At 34.0% G+C, this 15,593-nt stretch overlaps 1 protein-coding gene across 2 annotated transcripts in view; it reads left to right on the top strand.

The window, feature by feature from the left end:
- Positions 1-15,593, top strand: part of BRINP3 (BMP/retinoic acid inducible neural specific 3) — a 440,693-nt gene that overhangs the window by 221,929 nt on the left and 203,171 nt on the right. For both annotated transcript variants that reach the window (XM_007101505.1, XM_024130693.1), the window contains one exon: positions 10,699-10,889. In XM_007101505.1, coding sequence (XP_007101567.1) covers positions 10,699-10,889 — 191 coding nt within the window. The remainder of the gene's footprint in view (positions 1-10,698; positions 10,890-15,593) is intronic.

Here is a 15,593-nt window from a genome sequence, read left to right on the forward strand (position 1 = left end):
GTCTTTCTCTGTGTGACTTATTTCACTTAGCATAATAACCTCCAAGTTCATCCATGTGGTTGCAAATGGCAAAATTTCCTTCATTTTATGGCTGAGTAGAATTCCATTGTGTATATATATCACATCTTCTTTATCCATTCATCTGTTGATGGTCACTTAGGTTGCTTCCATATATTTGTAATTGTAAATAATGCTGCTATGAACATTGGGGTGCATGTATCTTTTCCAGTTAGTGTTTTTGGTTTTTTTGGATATATACCCAGGAGTGGAATTTTGCTGGGTCATAAAGTAATCCCATTTTTAGTTTTTTGAGAAGCCTGTTTTCCACAGTGGCTGCACCAGTTTACATTCCCACCGTGAGTGTATGAGAGTTCCCTTTTCTTCATATCCTCATCGATATTTTGTTATTTGTGTTCTTTTTGATGATAGCCATTCTTGCAGGTGTGAGGTAATATCTCATGGTGGATTTGATTTGCATTTCCCTGATTACTAGTGATGTTGAGCATCTTCTCATGTGCTTGTGGGCCATCTGCATGTGCTCTTTGGAAAAATGTCTATTCAGGCCTTTTGTCCATTTTTTAATCCAGTTTGTTTTTTTGATCTTGAGTTGTATGAACTGTTTATATATTTTGGATAATAGCCCCTTATTTGTCATATAATTTGCAAATATTTTCTCCCATTTAGTAATTTGTCTGTTTGTTTTGTCAGTGCTTTCCTTTGCAGTGCAAAAACTTTTAAATTTAAGTAGTCCTCATTTGTTTATTTTTGCTTTTATTTCCTTTGCTTTAAGAGACAGATCCATAAAAAATGTTGCTACAATTTATGTCAGAGTATTCTGCCTATGTTTTTCTCTAGGAATTTTATGGTTTCCAGTGTTGCATTTAGGTCTTTAATCCATTTTGAGTTTAGTTTTGTATATGGGGTAAGAAAGTCTTCTAATTTCATTCTTCTACATGCAGCTGTCTAGTTTTCCCAGTACCACTTATCGAAGACAGTGTCTTTTCTCCATTGTGTATTCTTGCTTCCTTCAACATAGATTAATTGACCATAAGTGAGTGGGTTTATTTCTGGGCTCTCTATACTCTTCCATTGATCTGTGTGTCTTTTTTTATGCCAGTAACATAATGTTTTGATTTCTGTACTTTTGTAGTGTAGTCTGAAGTTAGGGAGTGTGATTACTCCAGCTCTGTTCGTCTTTCTCAAGATTGTTTTGCTATTTGGGTCTTTTCTGTTTCTATACAAATTTTAAAATTAGTTCTACTTCTGTGGAAAATGTCCTTGGTATTATAATAGGGATTGCATTGAATCTGTAAATTGCCTTGGGTAGTATGGTCATTTTAACAATATTAATTTTTCTAATCTATGAACATAGTATATCTTTTCATCTGTTTGTGTCACCTTCAGTTTCTTTCTCCAGTGTCATAGTTTTCCAAGTAAAGGTCTTTTGCCTCCTCAGGTAGGTTTATTCTTAGGCATTGTGTTCTTTTTGATGCGATGGTAAATGGGCTTGTTTTCTTAATTTCCCTTTCTTATAGTTCATTGTAAGTTTATAGAAGTGCAACAAATTCCTGTATCCTGTAACTTTCCTGAATTCATTGATGAGCTCTAATAGTTTTCTGGTAGCTTCTTTAGGATTTTCTATGTATAGTGTCCTGTCATTGGCAGTGACAGTTTTACTTCTTCCTTTCAAATTTGGATTCCTTTTATTCCTTTTCGTTGTTTGATTGCTGTGGCTAGAACTTCCAATACAGTGTTATATAAAACAGTCAGGAGTGGGTATCCTTGTCTTGTTCCTGATATTAGAGGAAATGCTTTCATCTTTTCACCATTGAATATCATGTTTGCTGTGGGTTTGTCATGTATGGCCTTTATTATGTTGAGGTATCTTCTCTCTATGCCCATTTTCTGGAGAGTTTTTATCATGAAAGAATGTTGAATTTTGTCAAAAGCTTTTTCTGCATCTATTGAGGTGATCATATTATTTTTTATTCTTCCCTTTGTTAATGTGTTATATCACATTGATTGGTATGGGGATATTGAAAAATCCTTGCATTCCTGGGATAAATGTCACTTGATCACGGTTTATGACCCTTTTAATGTATTGGATTCAGTTCGCTAGTATTTTGTTGAAGATTTTTGCATCTATGTTCATCAGTGATATTGGCCTGTAATTTTATATTTTGTGTGTGTGATATTGTTGCCCAGTTTTGGTATCAGGGTGACACTGGCCTCATAGAATGAGTTCAGAAGTGTTCTTTCCTCTGCAGTTTTTTGGAGTAGTTTCAGAAGGACAGGTCTTAACTCTTTTCTAAATGTTTGGTAGAATTCACCTGTGAAGCCATCTTCTGGCCCAGAACTTTTGTTTGTTGGGATGTTTTAATTTCGCTACTGGTAATTGGTCTGTTCTTATTTTCTATTTCTTCCTGGTTCAATCTTGAGAGATTGTACCTTTCTAAGGATTTATCTATTTCTTCTGGGTTGTCCATTTAATTGGCCTATAGTTGTTCATAATAGTCTCATAATCTTTTGTATTCCTGTGGTGTTGGTTGTCATTTCTTTTTCATTTCTGATTTTATTGATTTGGGCCCTCTCCCTTTTTTTCTTATCTTTCTGCTTTTTCTTTTTTTGGCCATGCCATGCAGCTTGTGGGATCTTAGTTCCCCAACAAGGGACTGAACTCACACCCTCTGCAGTGAGAATCCAGAGTCCTAACCACTGGACCACCAGGAAATTCCATCCCTTTTTTTCTTGATGGGCCTAGCTAAAGGTTTATCAGTTTTGTTTACCTTTTCAAAGAAGAAGCTTTTAGTTTCATTGATATTTTCTATTTTTTTTTTAGTCTCTATTTCATTTATTTCTGCTCTGATCTTTTTTTTTAAATTTCTTTCCTTCTACTAACTTTGGGTTTTATTTATTCTTCTTTTTCTAATTCCTATAGGTGTAAGATTTAATTTGCTTTTTAAGATTAGCATATGCTATTCTCCCTTTTTGGTTGAGGTAGGACTCAGTAGAGGTCCTATTAAGAAGAATTAATGATATAGCATATTTCAACTGAAGAGTGAAGACATAGGGGGATTAGGGGGATACAGTATTTAATGGACTATTTTGGGAGATTTTTACTCTCTGTATGTGAATGCAAACTAGGACTAGAGTTAATAAATTTATTAAATAAGGAGATCATTAAAGAAGTAGGACAGTCTTCTGTTCCTCACAAATAAGACAAAATAGCAAAAATTACTAGAAATGCCCAGATATGGAATGAGTGGCTTTATGCAGTTCTTTTTTTTTTTTTAGCATCTTTATTGGAGTATAATTGCTTTACAATGGTGTGTTAGTTTCTGCTTTATAACAAAGTGAATCAGTTATACATATACATACATTCCCATATCACTTCCCTCTTGCATCTCCCTCCCTCCAACCCTCCCTATCCCACCCCTCTAGGTGGTCACAAACCACCTAGATGATCTCCATGTGCTATGCAGCTGCTTCCCACTAGCTATCTATTTTACATTTGGTAGTGTATATATGTCCATGCCACTCTCTCACTTTGTCACAGCTTACCCTTCCCCCTCCCCATATCCTCAAGTCCATGCTCTAGTAGGTCTGTGTCTTTATTCCTATCTTACCCGTAGGTTCTTCATGACATTTTTTTTCTTAGATTCCATATCTTATGTGTTAGGATATGATGTTTGTTTTTCTCTTTCTGACTTACTTCACTCTGTATGACAGACTCTAGGTCCATCCACCTCACTACAAATAACTCAATTTCGTTTCTTTTAATGGCTGAGTAATATTCCATTGTATATATGTGCCACATCTTCTTTATCCATACATCTGACGATGGACACTTAGGTTGCTTCCATGTCCTGGCTATTGTAAATAGAGCTTCAATGAACATTGTGGTACATGACTCTTTTTGAATTATGGTTTTCTCAGGGTATATGCCCAGTAGTGGGATTGCTGGGTCGTATGGTAGTTCTATTTGTAGTTTTTTAAGGAACCTCCATACTGTTCTCCATAGTGGCTGTATCAATTTACATTCCCACCAGCAGTGCAAGAGGGTTCCCTTTTCTCCACACCCTCTCCAGCATTTATTGTTTCTAGAGTTTTTGATGATGGCCAATCTGACCGGTGTGAGATGATATCTCATTGTCGTTTTGATTTGCATTTCTCTAATGATTAATGATGTTGAGCATTCTTTCATGTGTTTGTTGGCGATCTGTATATCTTCTTTGGAGAAATGTCTATTTAGTTCTTCTGCCCATTTTTGGATTGGGTTGTTTGTTTTTTTGTTATTGAGCTGCAAGAGTTGCTTATAAATTTTGGATATTAGTCCTTTGTCAGTTGCTTCGTTTGCAAATATTTTCTCCCATTCTGAGGGTTGTCTTTTGGTCTTGTTTATGGTATCCTTTGCTGTGCAAAAGCTTTTAAGTTTCATTAGGTCCCATTTGTTTATTTTTATTTTTATTTCCATTTCTCTAGGAGGTGGGTCAAAAAGGATCTTGCTGTGACTTATGTCATAGAGTGTTCTGCCTATGTTTTCCTCTAAGAGTTTGATAGTGTCTGGCCTTACACTTAGGTCTTAATCCATTTTGAGATTATTTTTGTGTATGGTGTTCGGGAGTGTTGTAATTTCATACTTTTACATGTAGCTGTCCAGTTTTCCCAGCACCACTTATTGAAGAGGCTGTCTTTTCTCCACTGTATATTCTTGCCTCCTTTATCAAAGATAAGGTGACCATATGTGTGTGGGTTTATCTCTGGGCTTTCTATCCTGTTCCATTGATCTATATTTCTGTTTTCATGCCAGTACCATACTGTCTTGATTACTGTAGCCCTGTAGTATAATCTGAAGTCAGGGAGCCTGATTCCTCCAGCTCCATTTTTCGTTCTCAAGATTGCTTTGGCTATTCGGGGTCTTTTGTGTTTCCATACAAATTGTGAAATTTTTTCTTCTAGTTCTGTAAAAAATGCCAGTGGTAGTTTGATAGGGATTGCACTGAATCTGTAGATTGCTTTGGGTAGTAGAGTCATTTTCACAATGTTGATTCTTCCAATCCAAGAACATGGTATATCTCTCCACCTATTTGTATCATCTTTAATTTCTTTCATCAGTGTCTTATAATGAGGATTTTTGCATCTATGTGATACTGGCCTGTAGTTTTCTTTCTTTGTGACATCTTTGTCTGGTTTTGGTATCAGGGTGATGTTGGCCTCGTAGAATGAGTTTGGGAGTGTTCCACCCTCTTCTATATTTTGTAAGAGTTTGAGAAGGATAGGTGTTATCTCTTCTCTAAATGTTTGATAGAATTTGCCTGTGAAGCTATCTGGTCCTGGGCTTTTGTTTGTTGGAAGATTTTTAATCACAGTTTCAATTTCAGTGCTTGTGATTGGTCTGTTCATATTTACTATTCCTGGTTCAGTCTCGGCAGGTTGTGCATTTCTGAGAATTGGGATAGATTCTTAAAAGTAGGATTGCAGAGTCAATTATTGCTTACTATTACTAAATTTCTCTCCATAGTTATATCATTTTGCACTCCAGCAGCAGTATATCATAGGGCCTGTTTCCTTCTAGTTTGCCAACAGCTGTGACAAAGTTGTCAAATTTTTGAATTTTGGCAAATTCCATAATACGTATGAATATATCAATATATTTTAAATTTGCATTTCTCATACTATGAGAGATTGAAAGCCTTTTCAGATTTATATGGGCCATTTTGTCTCTTCTTATCTAAACACTATTTTCCTATTTTTTATGCCCTAACCTTATTTCTTTTTTTCCTTGAGTTTTAGGAGTTTTTGGAATGTTAGAGGTATTAGCCATTTGTCCGTTATGTAAGTTGCAAACATCTCTGCCCAATGCAAAATGTACTTATGGTGATTTTGTGCTAGGAAAAAAAAATCTCTTTATATGGTCTAATTCATCTATCTTTTATTTTATTACTTTCAGACGTTTAGTGATAGTTAGGAATGCTTTTCCCACTTATGCGTTTTCATTCTTTTTTTTTCTAGTTGAGTAGTTTCATCTTATTAAATATTCATGTCTCCAGTTTGTTTGCAATATCTCCTCATATACAATCATATCCTTTACTTTGCAAATGACTGTTCTGATGTCAAAGTGTCATTTATTAGAAGGTCCACGTTTCCCCAATTAAATTAATATTCCATCCTTATCATGTACTAAATTTTCATATATACTGTTTTTTTAAAAAATTTTCCTGTTTGAGTGGTCTGTCTTTTCATGCTTCTGTACTACACTGTCTTAATTATACACATTTTACAATATGTATATTCATATCTAGCAAGGCATTCTTACTCTTGCTTATTTTTTGGAAAGCTTCTGGTGACTTTTCTTTGACTAATTTTTACCTAAAAAATGTATAATAAACATGACTAGTTCAAGGAAACAAACAAAAAATGATGTTTGCATTAAACTTATACATTAACCTAAGTAAAATTGATATATTTTAATTTAAATATTCCTATTTGAAACAAAGTACCATGCCATTTTCAGTTTACTTTTCTTATTTCAGGGGTGGCATATAATTTTTCATATATGTATTGCATTTTTATTGGTATTTTAAATGGTATATGCTAATCCATTATTACCTCTAAGTATTATTTGTATATTTCAATTTGTTGAGTTAGTAAAGTTTTTATTATTTTCTGCAGTTACTAAGTTCTGTTACTCTGCATAGTAGTTTGTCCATTGATTTTCTTGAGTTTTCCAGATGAATAATCATGTTATCTGCAAAAAGAGATAATTTTAAGTGTTTTCTAAAAACTATTACTCTAATTGTATTCTCTTCTATATTTACATTTTAATATGTTTAATATCATGTCAAAAAGTAGTACCAGTTGTGGGTTTGTCAGGTTATGATTTTAATGGGAATGACTTCTGGGTTTTCCGATTAAGTAAGACAGTTGGTTTTAGGTTGACAATCACATATTTTATCCTTTTAAGGAATTTTCCACTGACCCCTAACTTACTGAAAATTGCTCAGCAATAGGTATAAATATTCATCAAATGCATTTGAGGCATTAATGGACATCAAGGTTTTTCTTTCTAGATGTGTTAATATGCTGAATTATATTAATTATTTCCTAATATCAAATGACCCTGCCCTCCTAGAATTATTCTTTTTGAGATATACATTTTTAAAACTTACTGTGTGTTACTGTTTACTATTGCTTTGTTTATTATTTTACATCACTAATAATAAGTTGTAATAATGTTTGTTGTTGTTCTTTTTGTTGTTGTGTATGTGATCTTTCCCAGATATTTGTGTCAATGTTTTACTCAATTTATAACAACTAATTAAAAGTTTTCCTTCATTTCATATCCTCTGGAAACATTTTAAGTAAAAAGTATCAGATTTTTTGATCTTTAGAGTTTTGTCTGAACTCCCCTGTGAAACCATCTTGGCCTATTGATTTTTTTTTTTTTAATTTTGTGGAGGTGTTCTATGACACCTAAACTTATTTGCAAAAGCTTTGCAAAATAATTTTAGTTTTAAATAATATGTTTACTCTGTTATTTTATTATTTAATTTTCTTTCTCTATTAAAAAAGGTAGGTTGACGAGTTGGTGTATTTTTCTGTTTTTTTTCTTCCCTTCAAAGGAAGCTGTTTTTCAATTTATTATTCCTACTTTTCTTCTGTTTTTTAAAACTCGTTGACACTAGTTTTCTTCCTTTTAGTTCTTTTTAATTTCTAGAAGCTTATTTTTGTCATTTTTTTTAGTTTTAGAGTTATATGGCTATCTCAAATATTTTCATAATCTACATAAAGTACATATTTAATGCTGTGAATATTTATTTGAGTACTGCTTTAGCCATGTCCCTTAGATTGTATTATATACTGTTTTCCTCAAGTTTTCTTAGAAAATTTGTCATTTTGCTTTCACGTATCCTATTATTCAAGAATTATATAATAGAAAATTTATCCTTGTGAATTTTTTTAAATTTTTCTTTCAATTTTTAATTGTACTATATTGTAGTCAGTAAATGTGTTAAAGAAACAATATTTTGACATTTGTTGAAGAACAGTAAGGCAGACTTTATTCAGGGGGTCTCCTGCATTGGAGTTTTACAGGAGGGGAGAGAGACTGAGCTCAATTTTGAACAGAACCAGCAAAAGTGGGAATTTATTGGCCATGAGCAGAGTAGGTGGATTAGTGGATGGAAAATTACAAAGAGGGTAGGATAATTCTCGCTAAAGAGACCTAAAACGATTCTTGCTGAAAGCAGAGCAGGGTTATCAAATATCACCAGGGAGATGGTAGGGGATGAGGAATTTGGTCAGATGTTAAAGATGATCATATGTCCAGAGTAGGGGAACCTTGCCAAAGTGACTTGACAGAATTCTTCCTAAAACTGGGCTCTTGAGAACATGCCCACAAAACAAGCTTATAGGAGCCTGTCTAGCGTTTGGTCAAGGAGAAAGTCTTTATCAAATGATTTTTCTTTTTCAAATTTTTGGAATTTACTAAGGATTTTTTTTAACAAAATATATGGCCAATTTTTCTAAATGTTCTGTGTACTCTTGAAAAGAGCTTTCATTTCCTCTTTATTAATATAAAGTTTAATATTTACCTATAAGATCTACCTTATTAAGTAGGTTGTGTAGATCTCTATCATTATATTTTTTACCCCCACTGGGTCTATCTAGGTCTAGGCAGTGTGTGCTGGAGTATTGTAATACTGGCAGTGTATGTATATTTTAACCTATATCTTCTGTGTATTCTGCTTTATGAAAAGTGCTGCAATTAAAGCAGTTTTGCAAGTTTTAGTCTTTAGCACTACTCAGTCTATTTCATTTTCTCATTTAATAATTTTGTCCTGAAGAGCTCATTAACTTTGCTTCCTTTTTAATTTACATTCACCAAGGTATCATTATCATTTGGTTTTTAACCTTACTTAAGAAGATATATCTCTTGATCTCATAGTCTGTTTGGTCTGCTATAGCAAAATACCACAGATAAGGTAGCTTATAAACAGCACAGTTCTGGGCTCTGGAAGTTTGAGATTGGAATGCCAGCATGGTTGGGTGAGGGCTGTCTTCCAGGTCACAGATTTTTCCTTGTATCTTCACATGGCGGAAGGGACAAGGAATCTCTTTGGAGCCTCCTTTACAAAGGAACTAATTCCATTCTTGAGGGCTCTGCCCTCATGACCCAGACACCTCCCACAAGCCCCATCTCCTAATACCATCATCTTAAAAGGACAGAATTTCAACATATGAATTTTGGGAGACACAAACATTCAGACCATAGCACTTGCATGTGTCATCGAGCTGCATTATAAATTCTTAGACTATCACAATGCTGTTCTTTCTGTCTCCATGTACAAGATGTTTGTTTGGGCACATGGGTGAATTTCTCAGATTCAGTGGTCTTTCTGAGAATGTATTCACTCAGATTTCCACACCAGTTCATCCTTTCCTTTGGGGGTAAATAATTAGCGTGGATTTTTTTTCTCTAGTATTTGACATATATATTCCCTTTTTGCTTTCAGATGTCCCCACCGAAAGCTGTTTATCATGTACATGACTTAATGCTGTTGATAACTTGACCCACTCATTCATATTTTTGAGAGTTTTATTTCCTTCAGCAATTCTAGTTAGTCTCCTTCATTTCCAGCTTGCATATTGATGTCCAAATACAAACTGAGAATGCAACTTTCTGAAATAACATTGTTGACACCTTATTTCTGACACCAATTCACCTGATCTCTTGCAGAGAAGTATGAACTGTCACTTAGAATTGGATGGTCAGTTAGGCTGTGGCATTTTAAAATTGGTATTATTTTTAATTTGGAGAAGAAATGCAAGCTATTCTTCTGCTAGAAAGTCTTGTTTGGTCTTTTAGAAAACTGGCTTGACAAATTGTCAGTGGGCATAATGCCACCTAAACAGATGGGTTTCTGAAAGAATGAGAACAAGCTTGAAGTCTGACAATTATATGCTAGTTGAATATCTAAGAATCTGGAAGTCTAAGGATGGCAAGTTCTTAATGTTAGACTTGAATGGCATTGACACTTTTTCGTCAATGTTCAAACATTGAAAATTGCAGCTTACTTGTAATTTGCTTTAAATTTCACCTTAAAGGATCCATTGTCAAGTACCTAAAGCTTCTCACGGAGGTTAGTGATTTCCATAGAGCTTATTAACACACAATATTTTAATATTTAATGCCGTGTGTAGGAAACCTCTGAATTCAATACATAAATATTTATATTACTATATATGCATGTATATGTTTTCTCTGCGTTTTAAAGGTGCAGTTGAAAACAGCTAATGTTTTGTAATATGCTTGGTCATGTTTCCATTTACCATGCTGATCTGTAGTAAAGGTTGAGTTTGTTTTACATATTTTCCTATCTTAATTTGCTTTGAGACCCAATGAGTGTTAGGTAATCTAAACTGTATGAGAAAGTCAATAAAATCTAGAGAACATGTTCTGCAAAAGCTTGCTGTTTAATATTTACGAAATATGTGTTCACAACCATCAACATCCCGGGTACTTTTCTAGGTATATGGGAAATCTTTGTGAACAAAAGAAAAGTAAAACTCCCTGCCTGTTTCTTGTTTATCACTCTTGTTTCATTATGGCTGTAATCTAGACTTCCTCACCTGCAGGTTGTTGAAAAAATTGATTTGAAGTGGGAAATGGAATAATGTAAAATATTATTAATGCAGGAGAGGAGTCACTCACAATTTTTGTGGACAAGCGGAAGTTGAGCAAACGATCTGAAGGAAGTGATCCCAGCACCAACAGCTCCTCGGTCACTCTGGAGACGCTACATCAACTAGCTGCTTCTTATTTCATTGACAGGGACAGCACCCTTCGGAGACTTCACCACATTCAAATTGCATCCACTGCCATAAAGGTATGAATATGTTTACCGTAGAATTATGTCATACCATTTTGTTCTCTGTCTCTAAAATCCATGTCTATATATGTTCATGTCTCACTGATTTAAACAATTGTGTCCTGAAAAATAATTTAATATGTCCTTTTCCTTTAAGTGTTGCAGTACATTAAGATGAAATTGTATATATTTTCATGTAATTTTGTTACCTTGATGATTGGGTCAAGGTGTTTCATGTCAGAACATTAATTGAAATACACTTGAGTAGTGTCAGTTTATCCTCGGGTACACAGACTCCCTCACAAAGCGTACATAGATGAAACTTTGTTTTAATAACACTGATTTATTTTGTAAAACTTCATATTTTATTGTGTGCATTTAAAAACATTATCCTGGGAAGGGTTAGGTTCAAAGTGGGTCAGTGACACAAAAATCATTAAGTCTGGTTCAAGGAGTATTCCCCCCACCCCATGTTTTTAAGATACAATTAAGAAGTACAAATATTTGTTTATAAGTTTCTAGAAGTCAAGATACACCATAATCTAGAACTACTGGATAAACTCTGTATGTTCACTAAAATCCTTTGCTTTTGAAACAACTAAGGTTGACTTTACAAAAACTGAGAGCATGGGAGAATAAGATGCCTTTAATTTTCAGAAGAAATGAAGGGAGAGAAAGAGAGAGACAGAGACAGAGAGACAGAGACAGAGAGAGAAAGTCAGTGGTTTCCAAAACAGTAGATGTTTTGACATATTTCTCTGGCAGTTTAGATCAGCATGCTATTGTGTTTGGCCAGTGGCCACTGCAAAACTAACAGACCAAAGAGTTGGCACATGTGATAGTGTGATTCTGGACTAAGTTAATAAGAGCAAAATAAAACATAAAGAACATTTCCCAGTGTTTCAAATGTAACATTTCATAATTAATGTAAAAAGCACTCATTAAATATATCATTTTATTGCTTTATGAGATTAAAATTAATGTGTTTTTTTTTCAGTTAATTGAAAAGTTAGTATGTTGATATGTTGAGAATGCTAAGAAAAATTAGCCCAAGGTACATCTTTTGTTCAAGACTGTCCCAGAGAGAATAAAAGATGACATGAAAATATTTTTAGCTATATAGAGACACAGATGTAGAGAACAAACATATGGACACCAGGGGGGAAGCGTGTGGGGGGGGTGAGGTGGGATGAACTGGGAGACTGGGATTGATGTATATACACTAATATGTATAAAATAGATAACTAATAAGAACCTGCTGTATAGCACAGGGAACTCTGCTTCACTTTGCTGTATGGTAGAAACTAACAACATTATAAAACAACTATACCCCAATAAAAAAAAAGAAATAAAATATCTTTAGCTTAAGGGTTACACAAACCATAACTGCCCATCTTCAATACTGCTAGTAGATGAGGTTAAGAAAAGGACTTCTGTAGATATAGATTATACAATTATAGTTAGTCTACTTCTGACTGTAGGACTTACGTTATATTGACTAATCAAGTGTGTAAATAATATTTATGCTGAATAGATAAAAATGTAGCCAGCATGAACACAGATGTTGTAGTTAATTTTAAAATGTTGTAAGGTAGGATAGTGTTGTAGGTATTTAGCTTGAGGTTGCTGAGAAGAAATAGGCTTTTTCAGAAATCAATTTCAATGATAGAAACTTAAAGTGTATTTTCTAATAGAAGACATCCTTGTAGTAAGTATGTTTATTATACGGCTATTGATTTTTTTGCTCAGTGCCAAGTAGAATTATACAGTAGACTTTTTGTATCCATACTGAGTAAGAAATATTCATTCACAGTTCATGTCAAAACTTAAAGGATATTTGTACATACTCTTTTCTCCCACAAGAGAAGTATGTATCACAAAAGACACATGTTTTAATGGTGCAGGCTATTGTGTACAGGCATTGTTCTTAGACCCTGATGATACAACTGGAGATGATAAAGTGTCATGTGTGGTAGAAAAAAGCCAGCCCTGAAGGGGAAGTGACTTTCATAAAAGAGTGATCTAAGAACAGCTCTGGGGAAGACAAAGGAATAACCTGGAATGTGGGAGAGTGAACAGCCTCACCGTGAAAGGACTCCAGAAAATGCTGGAGCCCATTAGTCTTGGAAGGGAGTTCTAGAGCACATAATGGAAGTATTTTAAAGTGTGTGAAGTGGGGCTGGGAACAGGAAGGAAAAGTGGAACTTTAGATCAAGGAGAGGAAACAGAGAACAGTATGGGAATGATACAGAGATGGGTTGTAAAGAGAAGTACACATATCTTGTGCATAACTAAGGGGGAAAAAAAGGGAATGAGGTATGTGCACTGGCAGCAACATGACTAAGAAAATAATCCTGGAAGTACATAGGGCAGGCAAGGGTGAGGTAGTAGGGACTGGGAAAGAGGGGAGGGAGATCAGACTTTTCAGGATTAAATTTAGGCCTGGATGGAGTTCTCACCTGAGCCAGTTATAGTTTTAAGTGACTAGTGATTATCTGGCCCAGCGTCAGCTGCAGTCTGGGCTATTGTGAAAGCTCCAGCAGGCCGACATGGTCCTTGAACTTCATGCACACTTTTATGCTCCTGTGTAATTTCCTGGGGATAGTATCTTTTATTTTCCTTAGTTATCAAATGTATCCCTACACAAATAAAAGATGTCTCCCCACAATTATAAGATCTTAATTGCTTAGATGTGAGTTAACAGGGTAAGAGGGACTGAGTGGTGAGGGTAGTGGGTGTGTAAACGGAATCCAAGGGCATTCAACTACTGAAATCCTTTATACTTGAATAAATAACTCAATGCAAAGTGCTTCTGTAGATATTTGAAATCAAAAGCTTAACTCCTTTACTAAATCTCTAAAGGTTCAGTGCATTGCTTTTATATTTTAAAGGTTCACACGAAGGGTAGCAAGTCTACAATTTCTTTGATTAGATAAAAACACCTTGGGTTTTTAAGTGCCGTGTAGTGGGCGTTTAATTTCTTGGGCAAATGTTGTATGAAGATGTCCCTTGATTCACAGAATTTAGGAGACAGAGTTTTGTTAAAAAAATAAAGTAAAATAAAATCATTATCCGATAACAGCAAAAATATTAAATCTGCATAAGCATGCCTTCTTTTATCATGCTAATTCTTGCAAAAACACAAAAGAGTTGGACACATAGCGTTAACTGAGCCAGTTTCTAGAAAATGGAATAGAACAAATGGTTGTGTTTAACCTCTTCTAATTATGAATGTAAATGTAGACTGAACTTTATTAACACATCTGTAAACAAAAATGAATGGCTCAAATGCCCATAGAGTGTAATTAACTGCTATACTATTTCATAAAGGCATTTATATCAAATATTATTTCTCAATATAATTATTAGTGCAAAAACATGTCAAGTATAAGGTCTAGAATTGTCAATTATTTTGAGAAGATTCAATTCAATTGACTCAAGTTATCTAAAAAAATCATACTAACATATTCTTTAGGTTTCTTTTGCAATAGTCAAATAAACTTTAATATGTGATTGACAATGATGAGAAAATCAAAATATACATTTTGGGAAAAATCCAATCTATTATCTGATGTGATATATGGATTTTCAAAAATTTCCTTAATACTTTAAGTTTTAAAAATCAGATTACATGCAGCGAATAAAATTAAAATTTTTGTAACTGTTAAAAAATTTAAAGGAGCTAAGCTATTATTTTTCTAAAAGAAAAAATAACATACTGTATTGCTAGCATTTTTCTAATATAGAAAAATTATTTGAAAGATTTAAAAAATTATGGTGTTTAGAATTTTTTCCAACAAATTTAGGAAAAAGCACAAACGCTATGATAAAATTAACTTACAGGTCAGTATTCCAGCTAAAAATCTATCTCCAAGTGATGTTTTAATGGTGCATAGTTTACTTAAGGGTGTTGAGGGTGATGTTGAGAAGAGGCTCCACAACTTAGAGCTACATTTCTATTTCTGAAATTATAAAAATACATTGAATTACAATTTCAAAATCTATTCATAAAATTAGGATATACATTAGAATATTAGAATATTCAATGGAGAAAATACAGTCTCTTTGGCAAGTGGTGCTGGGAAAGCTGGACAGCCGCACATAAATCAATGAAGTTAGAACACTCCCTCATACCATACACAAAAATAAACTCAAAATGGCTTAAAGACTTAAATATAAGACATGACACCATAAAATTCCTAGAAGAGAACATAGGCAAAACATACTCTGACATAAATCGTAGCAATGTTGTCTTAGGCCAGTCTCCTAAGGCAATACAAATAAAAGCAAAAACAAACAAACAAGCAAACAAACAAAAACAAATGGGACCTAATCAAATTTATAAGCTTTTGCACAGCAAAGGAAACCATAAACAAAATGAAGACAACAAATGGACTGGGAGAAAATATCTGCAAACTATGAGATGGACAAGGGCTTAATTTCCAAAATATGCAATCAATTCATACAACTCAAAAACAAAAACAAAAAAACAAACAAACAAAAAAACCAATCACAAAATGGGCAGAAGACCTAAATATACATTTCTCCGAAGAAGACATACAGATGGTCAACAGACACATGAAAAGATGCTTAACATTGCTAATTATAGAGAAATGCAAATCAAAACTACATTGAGGTATCACCTCACACCAGTCAGAAAGGCCATCACCAAAAAGTCTACAAATAATAAATGCTGGAGAGGGTGTGGAGAAAAGGGAACCC

This window comes from Physeter macrocephalus, chromosome 4, assembly GCF_002837175.3.
Source record: "Physeter macrocephalus isolate SW-GA chromosome 4, ASM283717v5, whole genome shotgun sequence".
In the NCBI taxonomy this organism is placed as follows: Eukaryota; Metazoa; Chordata; class Mammalia; order Artiodactyla; family Physeteridae; genus Physeter; species Physeter macrocephalus.